This window comes from Myxocyprinus asiaticus, chromosome 31 (assembly GCF_019703515.2).
Source record: "Myxocyprinus asiaticus isolate MX2 ecotype Aquarium Trade chromosome 31, UBuf_Myxa_2, whole genome shotgun sequence".
NCBI lineage: Eukaryota > Metazoa > Chordata > Actinopteri > Cypriniformes > Catostomidae > Myxocyprinus > Myxocyprinus asiaticus.
Window position 1 is genome coordinate 26,298,870 of NC_059374.1, and position 13,260 is coordinate 26,312,129.

Consider the following 13,260-nt stretch of genomic DNA (forward strand, 5'->3'; position numbering starts at 1 on the left):
ACAAGCCACGTGATAACATGCGCGGATTGATGGTCTCAGACGCGGAGGCAACTGAGATTCGTCCCCACCACCCGGATTAAGGAGAGTCACTACGCCACCACGAGGACTTAGGGTGTGTTCACACTTGTAGTTCGGTTCTCTTGGTCCGGACCAAAAAAGAAAATGATACATTTAGTCCTGGTTCGCTTAGCGTTCACACTGGCATTTTTAACACAGAACCTAAAGCTACAAAACAAAAGGCATCAGGAAAAAGTCAGAACCTGATTGGACAGATTATATGATGTATATTTTGCAACGGAACTTGCCAAACATCCAAAACAATGCTGGCTGCTAGGCGAAATGCGCTCGTTAGATTTATATATGGTGGTATTTTACCAGCTGAGAACAAACAAAGAGCTAATAATATGTGTAAAGGAGTCAAAACAGCGCCAGGAATTCCTCCGTTGCACACACAAATGAAGATATGCGGTTCGACGACTGTACAGAACTGTAATGGGCAACATAGCTCCTATGATTAGAAGAACCAGGTATGCTTGAGGTCAGTATTAGGCAAACTACTTCCTGTTTTTGGTCCGTTTAGAAGTCTTTGGTCCATGTTGCGTTCATATATCAATCGAATTGCACCAAACGCTTGTTTGGTGCACACCAAGGTTCGGGTGGCAGCGTTCACTCCTGTTCAAATGAACCACACTAACAGAACAATCGCACTAATCGAACCAAACCTGCCAAGTGTGCACACACCCTTAGAGCGCATTAGGAATTGGGCATTCCAAATTGGGGAGAAAAAAAAAATTGTGCTGAAGAAATATTTCCACACTTAAATACATTGTTTTTTCAAAATATAGTGTCATTTCACCATTCAAAAACTTGAATACAATGCACGAGTCAACTAACTCAAACTAAACCAAGCTATGACAGGTGAAATATCTAGAGGGAGTGTACACAAAACCTGGCACAATAGCTTAACCATTATGATCAAGGTAGTTCACAAGGTAACATTTATTTATAACATCCACATCTTGATAAACAACATGGATGCACTTGCCTCCTCAACATCACTTAAAGACATCCTACTGAAATTGATGGCAAAACAGCAAAACCACCAGCATCTTTCTTGGCCGAACCATAAATCACTCCACTCCTTTATTAATATCACACCACTGCATCACCATTAAATGAAGTACAGCAATGACGAGATGTTTGGGGATGCAAAACACTTGCACTTTACGTGTGCATGCAAGATATTGTTAAATATGCTATATAGATATATCAATAAATGTAAAGATGCCCAAGTTAACTGCAGGTGTGATGGCCACATGTCAACACAACGATTAAACATCCCATTGAAAAGAGCAGGATCTTGCTGGTATGCATGCAAAGAATCAACCGACCTACATTTGAGATCGGAAAATAACCAATACAGCCACAGTCCGGTGCCGGTCCAACTGGTCCAAATCTTCATGTCAAAAATGTAATTATGCATACGCAAACAAGTTTCATAATTGAAGTCATTCATAATAACAAACACCAAAACCTCGAGTCGACCGCTCGGAACGCGTTTATAATGCCCAGAATTGCTGTCTAGATAGTTAACTTGGGCACCTAACTAGGATTTAACACACAGCCTAAGTACTTGACAATTCTGAAGCTAGTTTGCATACTAGACACGTCAAGTTTAACCTATTAGATATCGACTCGAAAGCACCTGTGATGTCCAAAATTCTTTTTGGATAGGGAAGGTGTTGACAACAAAGGTGTCTGACAATTCGGCATATTAAAAAGTGACGTTTATTAGTTATCGGAAGGCACATACGAGAATGCAGTCTAGATAGGCAGCTCACTAGGGTTTCTTACACCGCCCTCATCATTCTTATTCTCAACAGGGCCGAACTGGACAAGGGAAGGTCCATGTTCATATGAATGTTTACGAAAGATCAAATAGATTTTCTAGACACGGCGTTAGCCAGCTGTTGCTAGCTAACATGACATTGATAAAACGACGTGCTGATTCGCCGACTACATACATCTCGTAGAAGCCGCTAGAACAACAGACCAGGACATAATAGTGTGTTTGGTAAACAGCGATTAAGTTCACGCCATATTCACCCGTAGTGCTGCCAAAATATGTGAGGAAAAAAAAAACAGAAGCTAAAGTATTTCTCCAACGGTCGCGTCCGCCATTTTGAGACACCGAGAAAAGGAGGCGCAAAACTTACAGGCACAACAGCTCATTAACCGGCGAGTTTTCTCTAACATTACAGCAAAGAGTGATATTAATGATCTGTTCTTACCATACAGAGTCAGCGCTGAATGTTAATCCCCAGAAGACGCTGGTAAAGGAAGAAATAAGTGTTATTTTCGTGTCAAGAGGGGGTGCTCAAGTCTCAGAGTCTGCCTCCTTGCAGCGCCGCATTCGCCTCTACACGGTACGGGAACGCGCATGGGCTGACTTCATCATCAGGCGGAGACGCGCACGCCCTTCTATCTCACACCCTCCTTTCAAAGATCTACTGTGGGCGTTTCTTTATCAAATATTCACATCATCACCTAGTGTCTCGGTTTTACTGCTGAGGTCTACAAAGAAAATGAACTATGAAAAATGATTTCTCACATCAGTGACCTTAATCAGAGCGTTGTGACCTCTGTTCATGAGAGTCTCAGCTGGAGTCAGACAGTACAGCACCTGTGTGTCATGTTCTAGTTATGCCGGTGCACTGCACACCCAGTTTACCATATAACAATTCAGGCTGTGAATGTAACATCTGAGGCAAAAGATTTATCAGAGTTATATTTTCAAATATTTTGGTTAGAAACCCGACACCACCAGTGGCTTGAACTATCTATAAAGTTGAGTGTATTTTGTATGCCCCAATTTCATTAGGCTACATCAATAACAAACTATCCAGAAATGAACAAAAACATTTACTGGATGTTAAAGGAATAGTTCACCCAAAAATGAAAATTCTCTCATCATCGCAGATGTGTATGACTTACTTTCTTCTGCAGAAAAAAAACGAAGATTTTTAGAAGAATATCTCAGCTCTGTAGGTCCATCCAATGCAAGTGAACAGACCATAATATAACTCCTTTTTGTCTTTAGGTACGATCATGTTTTCAAGCTTGATTACACTTCCTAGAGCTTGACGCATGTGCAGAGCACTAGATGGTGCTATTGGAAGTGCAATCGAGCTTGAAAACGTGATCACCAAGAAGACTGTTGATGTCACAATTCATAGTGAAAAGGAATTATATTTTTGGTCTGTTTTCACCCAAAACCGATTGGATTGCTTTAGAAGACACTGATTAAACCACTGGAGTTATGAATTACTTAAATGCTGCTTTTATATGTGTTTAGGAGCTTCAAAGTTTTGATCACCATTCACTTGCATTGTATGGACCAATACAGAGCTGAGATATTCTTCTAAAAATCTTGATTTTTGTTCAGAAGAAGAAAGACAGTCATACACATCTGGGATAGCATGAGGGAGGAGTAAATAATGAGAGAATTTTCATTTTGGGGTGATACATTTGTTTTTTAGAAGTTTTTTCTAAATAAAACAAAAGTTTATTTAATTTTGAGAATATTGAAAACAAAAGTTAAGTGGTCAGTATTCTGATACTGTAGTCTATAATGTTTGAATTGTGCTCAAATGAATATGCTCAAATGTTATTTTCTAGTTCCTTTATTCATTTTAATACAAAAGCATACTCGGACCAAAAATAATCAGATTGTTATTTAGAAGAAGTTACATTAAGGTATCACTCAGTAACGAAACCAAAGCAGACACACAAAGAGCATGACAAATAGTTCATGTTGAGAACGGGGAAATCAAAATAAAAACAGAAGAAAATCCAGATATCCTTGGTTTATAAAAAAAAAAAAAAAAAAAACAAGAAAAAAAAAGATGTTTAGCATTAGATGACAAAGAGATGAACTGATTGAGCATCTTGTTCTATATAGATTTCTCCAGATAAACAACTTATGTTCTTTTTTGGTTGTTGTTCTAGTTTATAATGGGTTTGTGTAGGTGATTTCATATCAAAGTGAGACCAAATATAAGACAAATGTTCACTGGACTGAACAGGGTGGGTGGGTGTCTTAATTGTGATATTCCTTCAAATTACTGATGTACAGCAAATCTTTTTTGATGAAAGTAAGAATCTTCAAAAGGCAATGAGCAAAGCCTCTTAATATTTGACCTTTTTTCAGCATCACTGGTGCAATGTTTTGTTTTCTTCCAACAAATTAAAAGGTCCCTTGTTTTATATGCAAGCTTTCACACAGAAACGTTCACATTTGTGATTAACTTGTAATTTGAAGAATATTACGGATATTATACCAGAGATTATACCCAGGAAGACACTCAAGACACTTCAAATTTAAAACTGTAATTCAAGAAAGAAAAGTAGCAAAGAAGATGCTTTTGTTTCGGCATCTTGATAAGATCCAAACCTTTCTAAAAACACTAAACATCTAGATTACGTCAAATTGGTTTCTCATGCAAGCAGTTATCGAAATGTTTAATTGATATGTTGCTACATAATGTGAACACATCTCGGGGTTGTTGAATACTATTCGTTATATAAAACAATGATCTTTGCAGTTAAACGGTTAAAGCTGCAGTATGTAACTTCTGCGCTACTTGCGCCACCAAAAATATAGACCGTTTTTACAGACTGTGATGACGCGTTTCCGCTTTATTTAGCAGCGCAAATCTCGCAATTTTTTTATATTATACATTTTTTTAAATATTGAGTGTAAATTTATAACATTATGCTTTGTGTTATATTAACCTGGAATTAGTTTAAAAAACTGAATTAGCACAGCTGCGAGGAGGTTTCTATTACAGCTGCTGAGAGTGACAGTAAATTTGGCATCTTCTCCCATTTTATTGTCTTAATCCACCTTTCTCTATTTTTTTTTTAACTCTTCTGAAGAGTCATTAAAAATGTAATATTGGATTTCTCACGCTATTGGTTGAGTAACGTTGATGGGGCGAGTCTAAGCGGGTCGTTCAAAACAAATATAGCCATTTTCATAGTGCAACAGAAACAGTGTTTAACAGTTTTTGAGAACATTAACCTATGAATGGCTTACTTATAGTTGTCTCTGCCTATTAAGCTTGGATAAGAAAAAGTATTATAACACAGAAAAATGACATCAATTTTAAATGAAAAAAAAAAAAAAAGAAACAGTTTGAAACCTCTGACAGAGAAGATCATAAGGTTTGAAACTGTAGACGCTCGATTAGATACAAATGAGATCATATTTAACATTCATGATTTTCATTCAGATTGATCATTATTTGCAGGAACTGTGAACCAGATGCAACTTGGGGTTAAATGCCTTGTTCAATGACATAATGGATAATTTTCTCATTAACCCTCCAGTTAAAGGGTCACCCTTACTGACACATCTGTTACCAACACCACCTCATTCCTAATCCCCATAGGATTGTTTCTAAGTGCTTACAAAAGCAACCTATTGGTAAACAGAATCTATTAAACTCCTGTTTCATCTCCAGCAATTGTCCAGAATCAATTAATCAAGTTCATATATTCTAATATGCAATATATCATAAATTGAGTTTGTTTTAATGGGTTGACTACAGCACACCCATGTGGCATCTACGGGTACTGCAGTAGACGTCAAAGAAATTCAAAGGTTGTGAAGCGCCTGTATACACTTCCAAGAGTTCCAATTCCAAAATCATCAACTTATGACCAACAAAATAGATATTAAAGAAAGTTGCCCAGCCTTTTGGGGGACAAACAACGAAGCACAAATAGGCACAAATGTCACACGTGATGTTTTGTACACACAGTTTTCTTCATAAGATCAAATTTTCCCAATTTTCAGATACAACCCATTTTTTAAACAATTTTACTTTTTTGTTTTATAGGAAAAACACAACCAGGCTAGCAGTTTTCTTGCATTCATGTGCATAATCCAAGGTGCACTTAGTTCCAGCGTGTTGCTACAAACAGTTTGAGCACAGCAACAATTTTGACATTTGTAGGACACACACAAAGCATGTATATGAGCAAACATGTTTTCCTCAAGTCTTCATTTTTTGGTATGTTACACTGACGTAGCCACACCTTATTCCTCATTTGGTGGTGCCGTGTGAGACGAAAAAACAGCACTGGAAAGTGCAGTAAATACTATGGAGGAACCGAACACAAGCCACTTAAACTGCTGGGCATTAAAGGGATAGTTCACACAAAAATGAAAATTCTCAAGTAATTTACTGACTCTCATGCCACCCCAGATGTGCATGACTTACTTTCTTCTTCAGAACAAACAAAAAAGAAGATTTTTAGAAGAATATTTTAGCTCTATAGGTCCATACATTGCAAGTAAATGGTGGCCAGAACTTTTAAGGCCAAAAAGCAAATAAAAGCAGCATAAAAGTAATCCACACAACTCCAGTGGTTAAATCCAAATATTCAAAAGTAAGATGATAGGTGTGGGTGAGAAACAGATCAATATTGGAGTCCTTTTTTACTATAAATTCTCCTCCCTGCCCAGTAGGTGGCGATATGCACAAAGAATGTGAATAAAACAAAAGAAGATTGAGAAAGTGGAGATTTATAGTAAAAAAAGGATTTAAATATTGGTCTGTTTCTCTCACCCAAACCTATCAGATCACTTCTGAAGGTATGGATTTAACCCCTCAAGTCATATGGATTACTTTTATGCTGCCTTTATGTGCTTTTTGGACCTTCAAAGTTCTATCCACTATTCACTTTTATTGTATGGACCAACAGAGCTGAAAAAACCTTTGTGTTCAGCAGAAGAAAGAAAGTCATACACATCTGGGATGGCATGAGGGTGAGTAAATGATGAGAGAATTTTCATTTTTGGGTGAACTATCCCTTTAAATGGCAATTTCCTGAATATTGTGCTAAAATGATTCTCACCTAAGACGTCAAAGGTCGGAGAGGCTAAACCGATTGTATTATCACATATACTGATCAGATCTCGAAAACCACTATATTAATAGCACATTTTCACCAAATAGTTTCCATGAGTCCATCAATTATCAATGCTGTATGTTTAAAAATACCATCATGATATTATTCTGTTGCAGCAGCTTTGGAGGAGTCCTCTGAATCCATTTCTGCATCTCTGCACTAGCATAGACAAGCATAAAGAGACAGGTTTACATACATACATACAAACATAAACACATGCACACAAACACTTTCAAAATGAAAAAAAAAAAAAAAAGCTTGAACACACCTTATTCGAGCTGGATATTTCAAATCAACATGAATCAAGTATCTGTCTAATCCCAATGACAAAGATTTATAAATTTTTCCACTTCCAATGCATTTCTATAAAACAGTCATGGCTTAAATTAATGTGTACATGTAAGTTCTAATGGCTTCTATACCTTTCCCATTTACTTTTACAAAAATATGAGTTGATTTACAGAAGATGTGACCAATTCTAAATGATTGGTAAAATATTCTGGTTTTGTCCAAAGACAGCAGCCACAGCGATCATGGAAATAATATGTGGGACACAATATGACCATTCAGTCCAAAGGCTAGACCTTAAAAGTCTACATTCTTAAGTCCAAGATTATTTTGTCTATCTGTATTATCTGAATGTCTCCGGTCTCATCACGTACAGTGTAGAAATCACCTGAGTTTTCAGACAGGCTGTGAGTTGGGAGGGAGTGTGGGGGGGGTGGATCTCTCTACAAATGGACTTCACCTGTGGTCAGGTGAGAAGGTAACAGATGGGAGCGAGTTAGAGAGGGATGATCGATGAATAAGGCTCTGGTATAAAATGTCATGATCATCCTTGGTCACCTCCAGCCACTTTTTGTGCAAACTCACAGAGAAAGAACTACATTTGCTCTAGCTCCTCCTCTGGTAGATCTTGTTGTTGAATTGCACGTGTTAAACATCTGCTTTTTTCTCTTCACAGCTACAAACTACACTCTGTACACATTTTTTGCCTGTTCGTGGTCCTCCCCTCCCCATTATGCTCAAATTTGATTGGTTGAATTAGACAGCACAGTTCTCAGGTCCACAGGTTCAAACAGATGGCTGCTGCATCTTTTCCTCCTCATATGGAAAGGGGTTGTATGGGTGGGGGTTGTTAATCATCCACAGGCAGCTTGTCATCCAGCTCTAACTGATTGGCCTGCTGTTCCTCATTTTTCGAAGAATCCTGGAGCTGCTGTCGTCTCTGCACCTCCGCCTTTAGGTTCTCTAGGTCCTTTTGGCTGTGTGAAACCATTGCGGAAATGAATCAATGACTTGATTTTATTTCAGATTTTAAAAAGAAACAACGGATCTGTTCCAAAACCTAGTGATCTGCAAACAGAGGCAGTGTTTTAAAGGGACAAAAAAGTAAATGACAAAATTAACCATCAATTTAAAGGCTGAAACATAATCTACGCAAGTTCCAAATTTTCAACGCGCGGTCCGGTTGAACAAGCTTAAATGTGCATTCTTGCGCTAATGTGACTGACAAACTCAGTACTCAAGGGGCGACGGAGTTACCTTCAAACATCTGTGCCATTAAACTGGTTGTATTATTATTATGGTAATTCGCTCTTAATCCTAGTGCCGTTGCGAGAGGGGGGTTCTTTCATCATTTACTCACCTTCATGCCATCCCAGATGTGTACGACTTTCTTCTACAGAACACAAACAAAGATATTTAGAAGAATATTTCAGCTCTGTTGGTCCATACAATGCAAATGAATGGCGACCAGAACTTTGAAGCTCCAGAAAGCACATAAAGGCAGCATAAAAGTAATCCATACGACTCCAGTGGTTTAATCCATATCTTCAGAAGCGCTATGATAAGTGTGTGTGAAACACGCGATTTTCAAGTCTTTTTTACTAAAAGTTCTCCTCCCTGCCCAGTAGGTGGCGATATGCACAGGGAATGTGAATCACCAAAAAAAAAGTGAAATGAAAATGAAGATTGATAGTAAAATAGGACTTAAATATTGATCTGCTTCTCACCCATACCTTTCATATCACTTCTGAAGATATGGATTTAACCACTGGAGATGTATTGATTAATTTTATGCTGCCTTTATGTGCTTTTTGGACCTTCAAAGTTCTGGCCACCATTCACTTGCATTGTATAAAGCTACAGAGCTGAGATATTCTTCTAAAAATCTTCATTTGTGTTCAGCAGAAGAAAGTAAGTCATAAACATCTGGGATAGCATTTTTGGGTGAACTATCCCTTAAACTAATAAAGGCAACAAGAGTACTGGCAGTCATAATTGTGTTTTTGTTCATTCAAAATGTTCAAAATTAAATAAATGAAGAATGTTGAAGGTACTGTTGTAGTATACACTATCATTCATGGTGGTGTTCTCTGTGTGCTAAGCCCCATACCTCTTCCAACCCTAGCAATGCTCCTTATTAATACACTTACTTAAACTTACTTGCTCAGCTTTATTCCTTTCAAACTGTTGCTCCACCACGATAGAAGTAAGCTTGAAAGAGAAAACTCTGCACAGAAGTGGCCAGTTCACATTAATCTCACTATAGTACCCCCTGTGGCAACACTGAGAATGCAACGCGTGCTTGGGTTGTGTTATGAATTGTGGTCCGACACATCTCAAAACGCAACGACACATGAAATCGAGCTTGCTTAGCAAGATGAGTCTGCGTTCACATACTTGCGTCGAGTATGTTTCGGCCTTAAGGCGCGCTTCTGAAGTGAAGGATGTTCATTAAGGTAGGCATCTTAATTATGCTGCCTTCTAAGATACCTTGTTTTGACCAAACTCTTAAGGCAGCACTGCGAGTTCTGCGGATAAGGCAGTTCCAGAATGCATTGAGATGAGCTATGGCCACATCCACACGAGTCCGTTTTCGGTTTCCTAATGTCATCGTTTGCCAAAGCATGTGGTTATGGAGAGCGTTTTCAGTGGAGGAAAACTTATTAGAACTCAAAAGAAAACGTATTAGTGTGGAGATGGCCTTAGTGAAAAAAATTCATTGAATGTAGCGGATGAGAAGTTTTTTTTTTTTTATTATAAATAAATGCAAATTTCATTCAATACTGAAAAATATCACAAAAAAGAAATAAAAAAATCTTCTAAGAATTAGATTAGCAGCATGCTAACATCAGTTAGGAGCCCTATTTGTGTTGTGATGTGTCACTTATGAGGTTCTGTGACAAAATGCTTCATGTAAGTAGTGAGTTGGAAGCTCACTAGGTTTTGCAACCAAGTTGTATATCTTTACTCCGTAACTCACCTGAGAGGAATAAAAATGATGCCGTTGATAATATTAAGCTGTTCCAGAACACTTGCCATGCTTGGTGCGGTGAACTACAGGCAGAGAAGGAAACCATCAACAAATATCCTGACAAGGTCAAAATGTCTGACTGTGTGAGGGACAGGAGGATGGATGAGTGACTGACCTTGAGTGGCATTATGCTAGCGTTGGATCCATTCTTGTAGATCTCATTCATGGTTCTCTGCAGTGCAACGGCCTGCTGTGTGAGGTACTTCAGATACTCTGAGCTCTCCTTCGTCTTCTCATGAGCTTCACCAACCTAAAAACACAAGAGGCATCATCTTGAAAATACAACGAAACATCATGATTATATTCTATACATACTTTTTCTTTTCCTTATTAGTGCATTAGTCTAGTATGTGTATATAAACATTTATTATTGGATATTTGTAAAGAATTTTAAGACCTATTACAAGTTTTTTCCAGAGACTAAGACATCACTAAATACTATTAGTGGGTCCTGGCTCCAGGCACGTTGGTTGGGTGTACCTGGTTCTTGTAAACAGTATAGCCCTCCTTCTCATGCTGCAGTGCTGAGCGGAAATCAGCCTTGCTCTCATATACTCTCGCCACCAGGTGATGACTGCAGAACAACACAGGTGATAAGACTGCAGATGAGCAATAACATTACTGCATATTTATTCACCCAAATATGTGGGATTAACTGTATGAGCATGTAAAATTCTCATTAGCATATATAGTGCTGGGTAGATTACATCTGAATTGTAATAAGGTGCTGATTACAAATTACATCACGAAAACTGTAGTTGGTAATGTAATCATGAGCACTTGACCATGCATTCATAAAAAATAAAAAAAAAGAAAATAAATAAAAAAACAAATATATTCTTGTTGCACTCTAACATATCTTGGATACTATTATTCTGATGCAATTGAAACTTTGTAATGCAGCACTTTTCGTACCACTGCCTCCTTAAGATTTCACTTTTGTAAGTCGATTTGGATAAAAGCATCTGCCAAAAGATTACATGCAAATGTAATCTATTGGATTACATTTAATCTAATCTGATTTCTTTTGGATTACTCCTGACCTAATTCTTGTTTATTTGATGTCACGCGTATTTGGATTGTACTATTTAACGTTGCTTAAATGCATTAAACAAATGCTTAATGGATCAAAATATGAAAATTGATATGATTTTCTTGTGTGTGGTTTACTCACGTTTTGTCTGATTCTGCGTGAAATAAAGGCAATTAAAATGTTCTTCCTCTGACAATTTTTACATTAAAAAAAAAAAAAAACACCATCTGAAGCCCCTTTAATACAGAGATCCCGGCATTAATCCTGGGAAAAGTCGTTCCGGCAACTGTTCTGGGACTGCAACATTTTTTCATTCATACTGCAAGAGCTTTCCCATAATCTGTGCTCGCATTCACACACATCCCGGGACAATCGTAAAGACCAAAATGACATCACTATGTGACGTCTAATGTAAAGCGTCTTGAGTTTACTGATGACCGCGTCTTTTCTCTCGAGAAGCCCGCTCTTTCATCACCTTGTAAACAAATATATTGTGTACGGAAAAACAAAACTGATGGTTAATTTAATCATCTGCGTGGATGGCGAGTATCTACCTGGTCGCGGTATGAGATTTTCAAGATGACTTTAGTTTATTTTGATTTTATTCTGGCAGCTAGGCCTACTTTTATAAATAGTTCATAAGATAATTTTTGGTTTGTTCAATGTTAATTGTTTTTGTGTTATTGGATGCTGTCTATCAACTGAAATGCCTCCCAAGAACAATAAAGTTTGAAAGTGAAAGTAACCATCAAAAAAACTAAACAAAAACAACCACAAAAAACTAAACAAAACACAGTATTAAGGTGCATTACAATATTATTAATATTAAATAATAGAAATAATTATATTTTAAAAAATGAATAATTTTTAATGATACTGCCCTGCAACAGTTAAGTTGTGCATTCGATTCAGTAATCACATTTGTAATTTAGTTTGATTTTAAACAGGCCTACCTTCCTAAAAATAAATAAAACTAACTACACCGACAAGGTAAAACGATACTTTTTTTTCTTCAGACATTAAGCACTTTTTAAACTTTACATATAAAACATATTAGTAATATACACATTGTATGCTAACTGTTGCGCTGTGATTAAGCATTGAGAAACATCGAGGCAAATGTCATCTTTTCAATCATGATTTCTACAAGCTCTAAAATTGAAAATAAAAGCTATTTTTGTAGAAAAACACAATTGTATCATTTGGAACTTAATGTGTTGTAAAATAGCAACAAATTTATTTTCTGTATCGTTATGTTCTTGCCATTTATAGTGTTAAGAAAATAAATGTGAGGGGGCCTGGGTAGCTCAGCGAGTAAAGGCACTGACCACAACCCCTGGAGTCGCAAGTTCAAATCCAGGGCGTGCTGAGTGACTCCAGCCAGGTCTCCTAAGCAACCAAATTGGCCCGGTTGCTTGGGAGGGTAGAGTCACATTGGGTAACCTCCTCGTGGTCACTATAATGTGGTTCTCGCTCGCCGCGGAGAATAGTGTGAAGCCTCCACACGCGATGTGTTTCTGCGGTAACGTGCTCAAGCCACGTGATAAGATGCGCGGATTGACGGTCTCAGACGCAGAGGCAACTGAGATTCGTCCTCTGCCACCCCGATTGAGGTGAGTTACTACGCCACCACGAGGACTTAAAGCGCATTGGGAATTGGGCATTCCAAATTGGGGAGAAAAAATAAAAACTGGTAAGTGTATCTGGTTGTGTTTTACGCAAGGCCGTCTTTAGCTTATCTAACGTATTTTCACTTAGCCTACATTCATCTTCGCAAATTCTGTGGAATGATGTTCACGGAAAGAGTAGGGGAGAGCGGGGCACAAACTAACACTTTTTGGTTTTCTTACGTTGGGGTTCAAAGTATTTTTCTTTTTTCACATTAATTTTACACGTCTGGTACAAACATGTGGTCTTGTTTTTGCCGTCT

General features: G+C 37.7%; 2 protein-coding genes across 7 annotated transcripts in view; both read right to left on the reverse strand.

Moving 5' to 3' along the window:
• LOC127422034 (lissencephaly-1 homolog A-like) overlaps positions 1–2,423 on the reverse strand; it is a 54,972-nt gene extending 52,549 nt beyond the window's left edge. The window contains exon 1 of the mRNA XM_051665361.1: positions 2,292–2,423. The gene's annotated coding sequence lies outside the window, so the exon portion shown is untranslated. The remainder of the gene's footprint in view (positions 1–2,291) is intronic.
• A 1,257-nt stretch (positions 2,424–3,680) lies between these two features.
• LOC127422054 (clustered mitochondria protein homolog) overlaps positions 3,681–13,260 on the reverse strand; it is a 30,317-nt gene continuing 20,737 nt past the window's right edge. For all 6 annotated transcript variants that reach the window (XM_051665398.1, XM_051665400.1, XM_051665397.1 and 3 more), the window contains exons 23-26: positions 10,778–10,871; positions 10,413–10,547; positions 10,247–10,320; positions 3,681–8,243 (exon numbers count right to left, since the gene is read on the reverse strand). In XM_051665398.1, the coding sequence (XP_051521358.1) occupies positions 8,117–8,243; positions 10,247–10,320; positions 10,413–10,547; positions 10,778–10,871 (430 nt within the window). In that variant the 3' untranslated portion in view covers positions 3,681–8,116. The remainder of the gene's footprint in view (positions 8,244–10,246; positions 10,321–10,412; positions 10,548–10,777; positions 10,872–13,260) is intronic.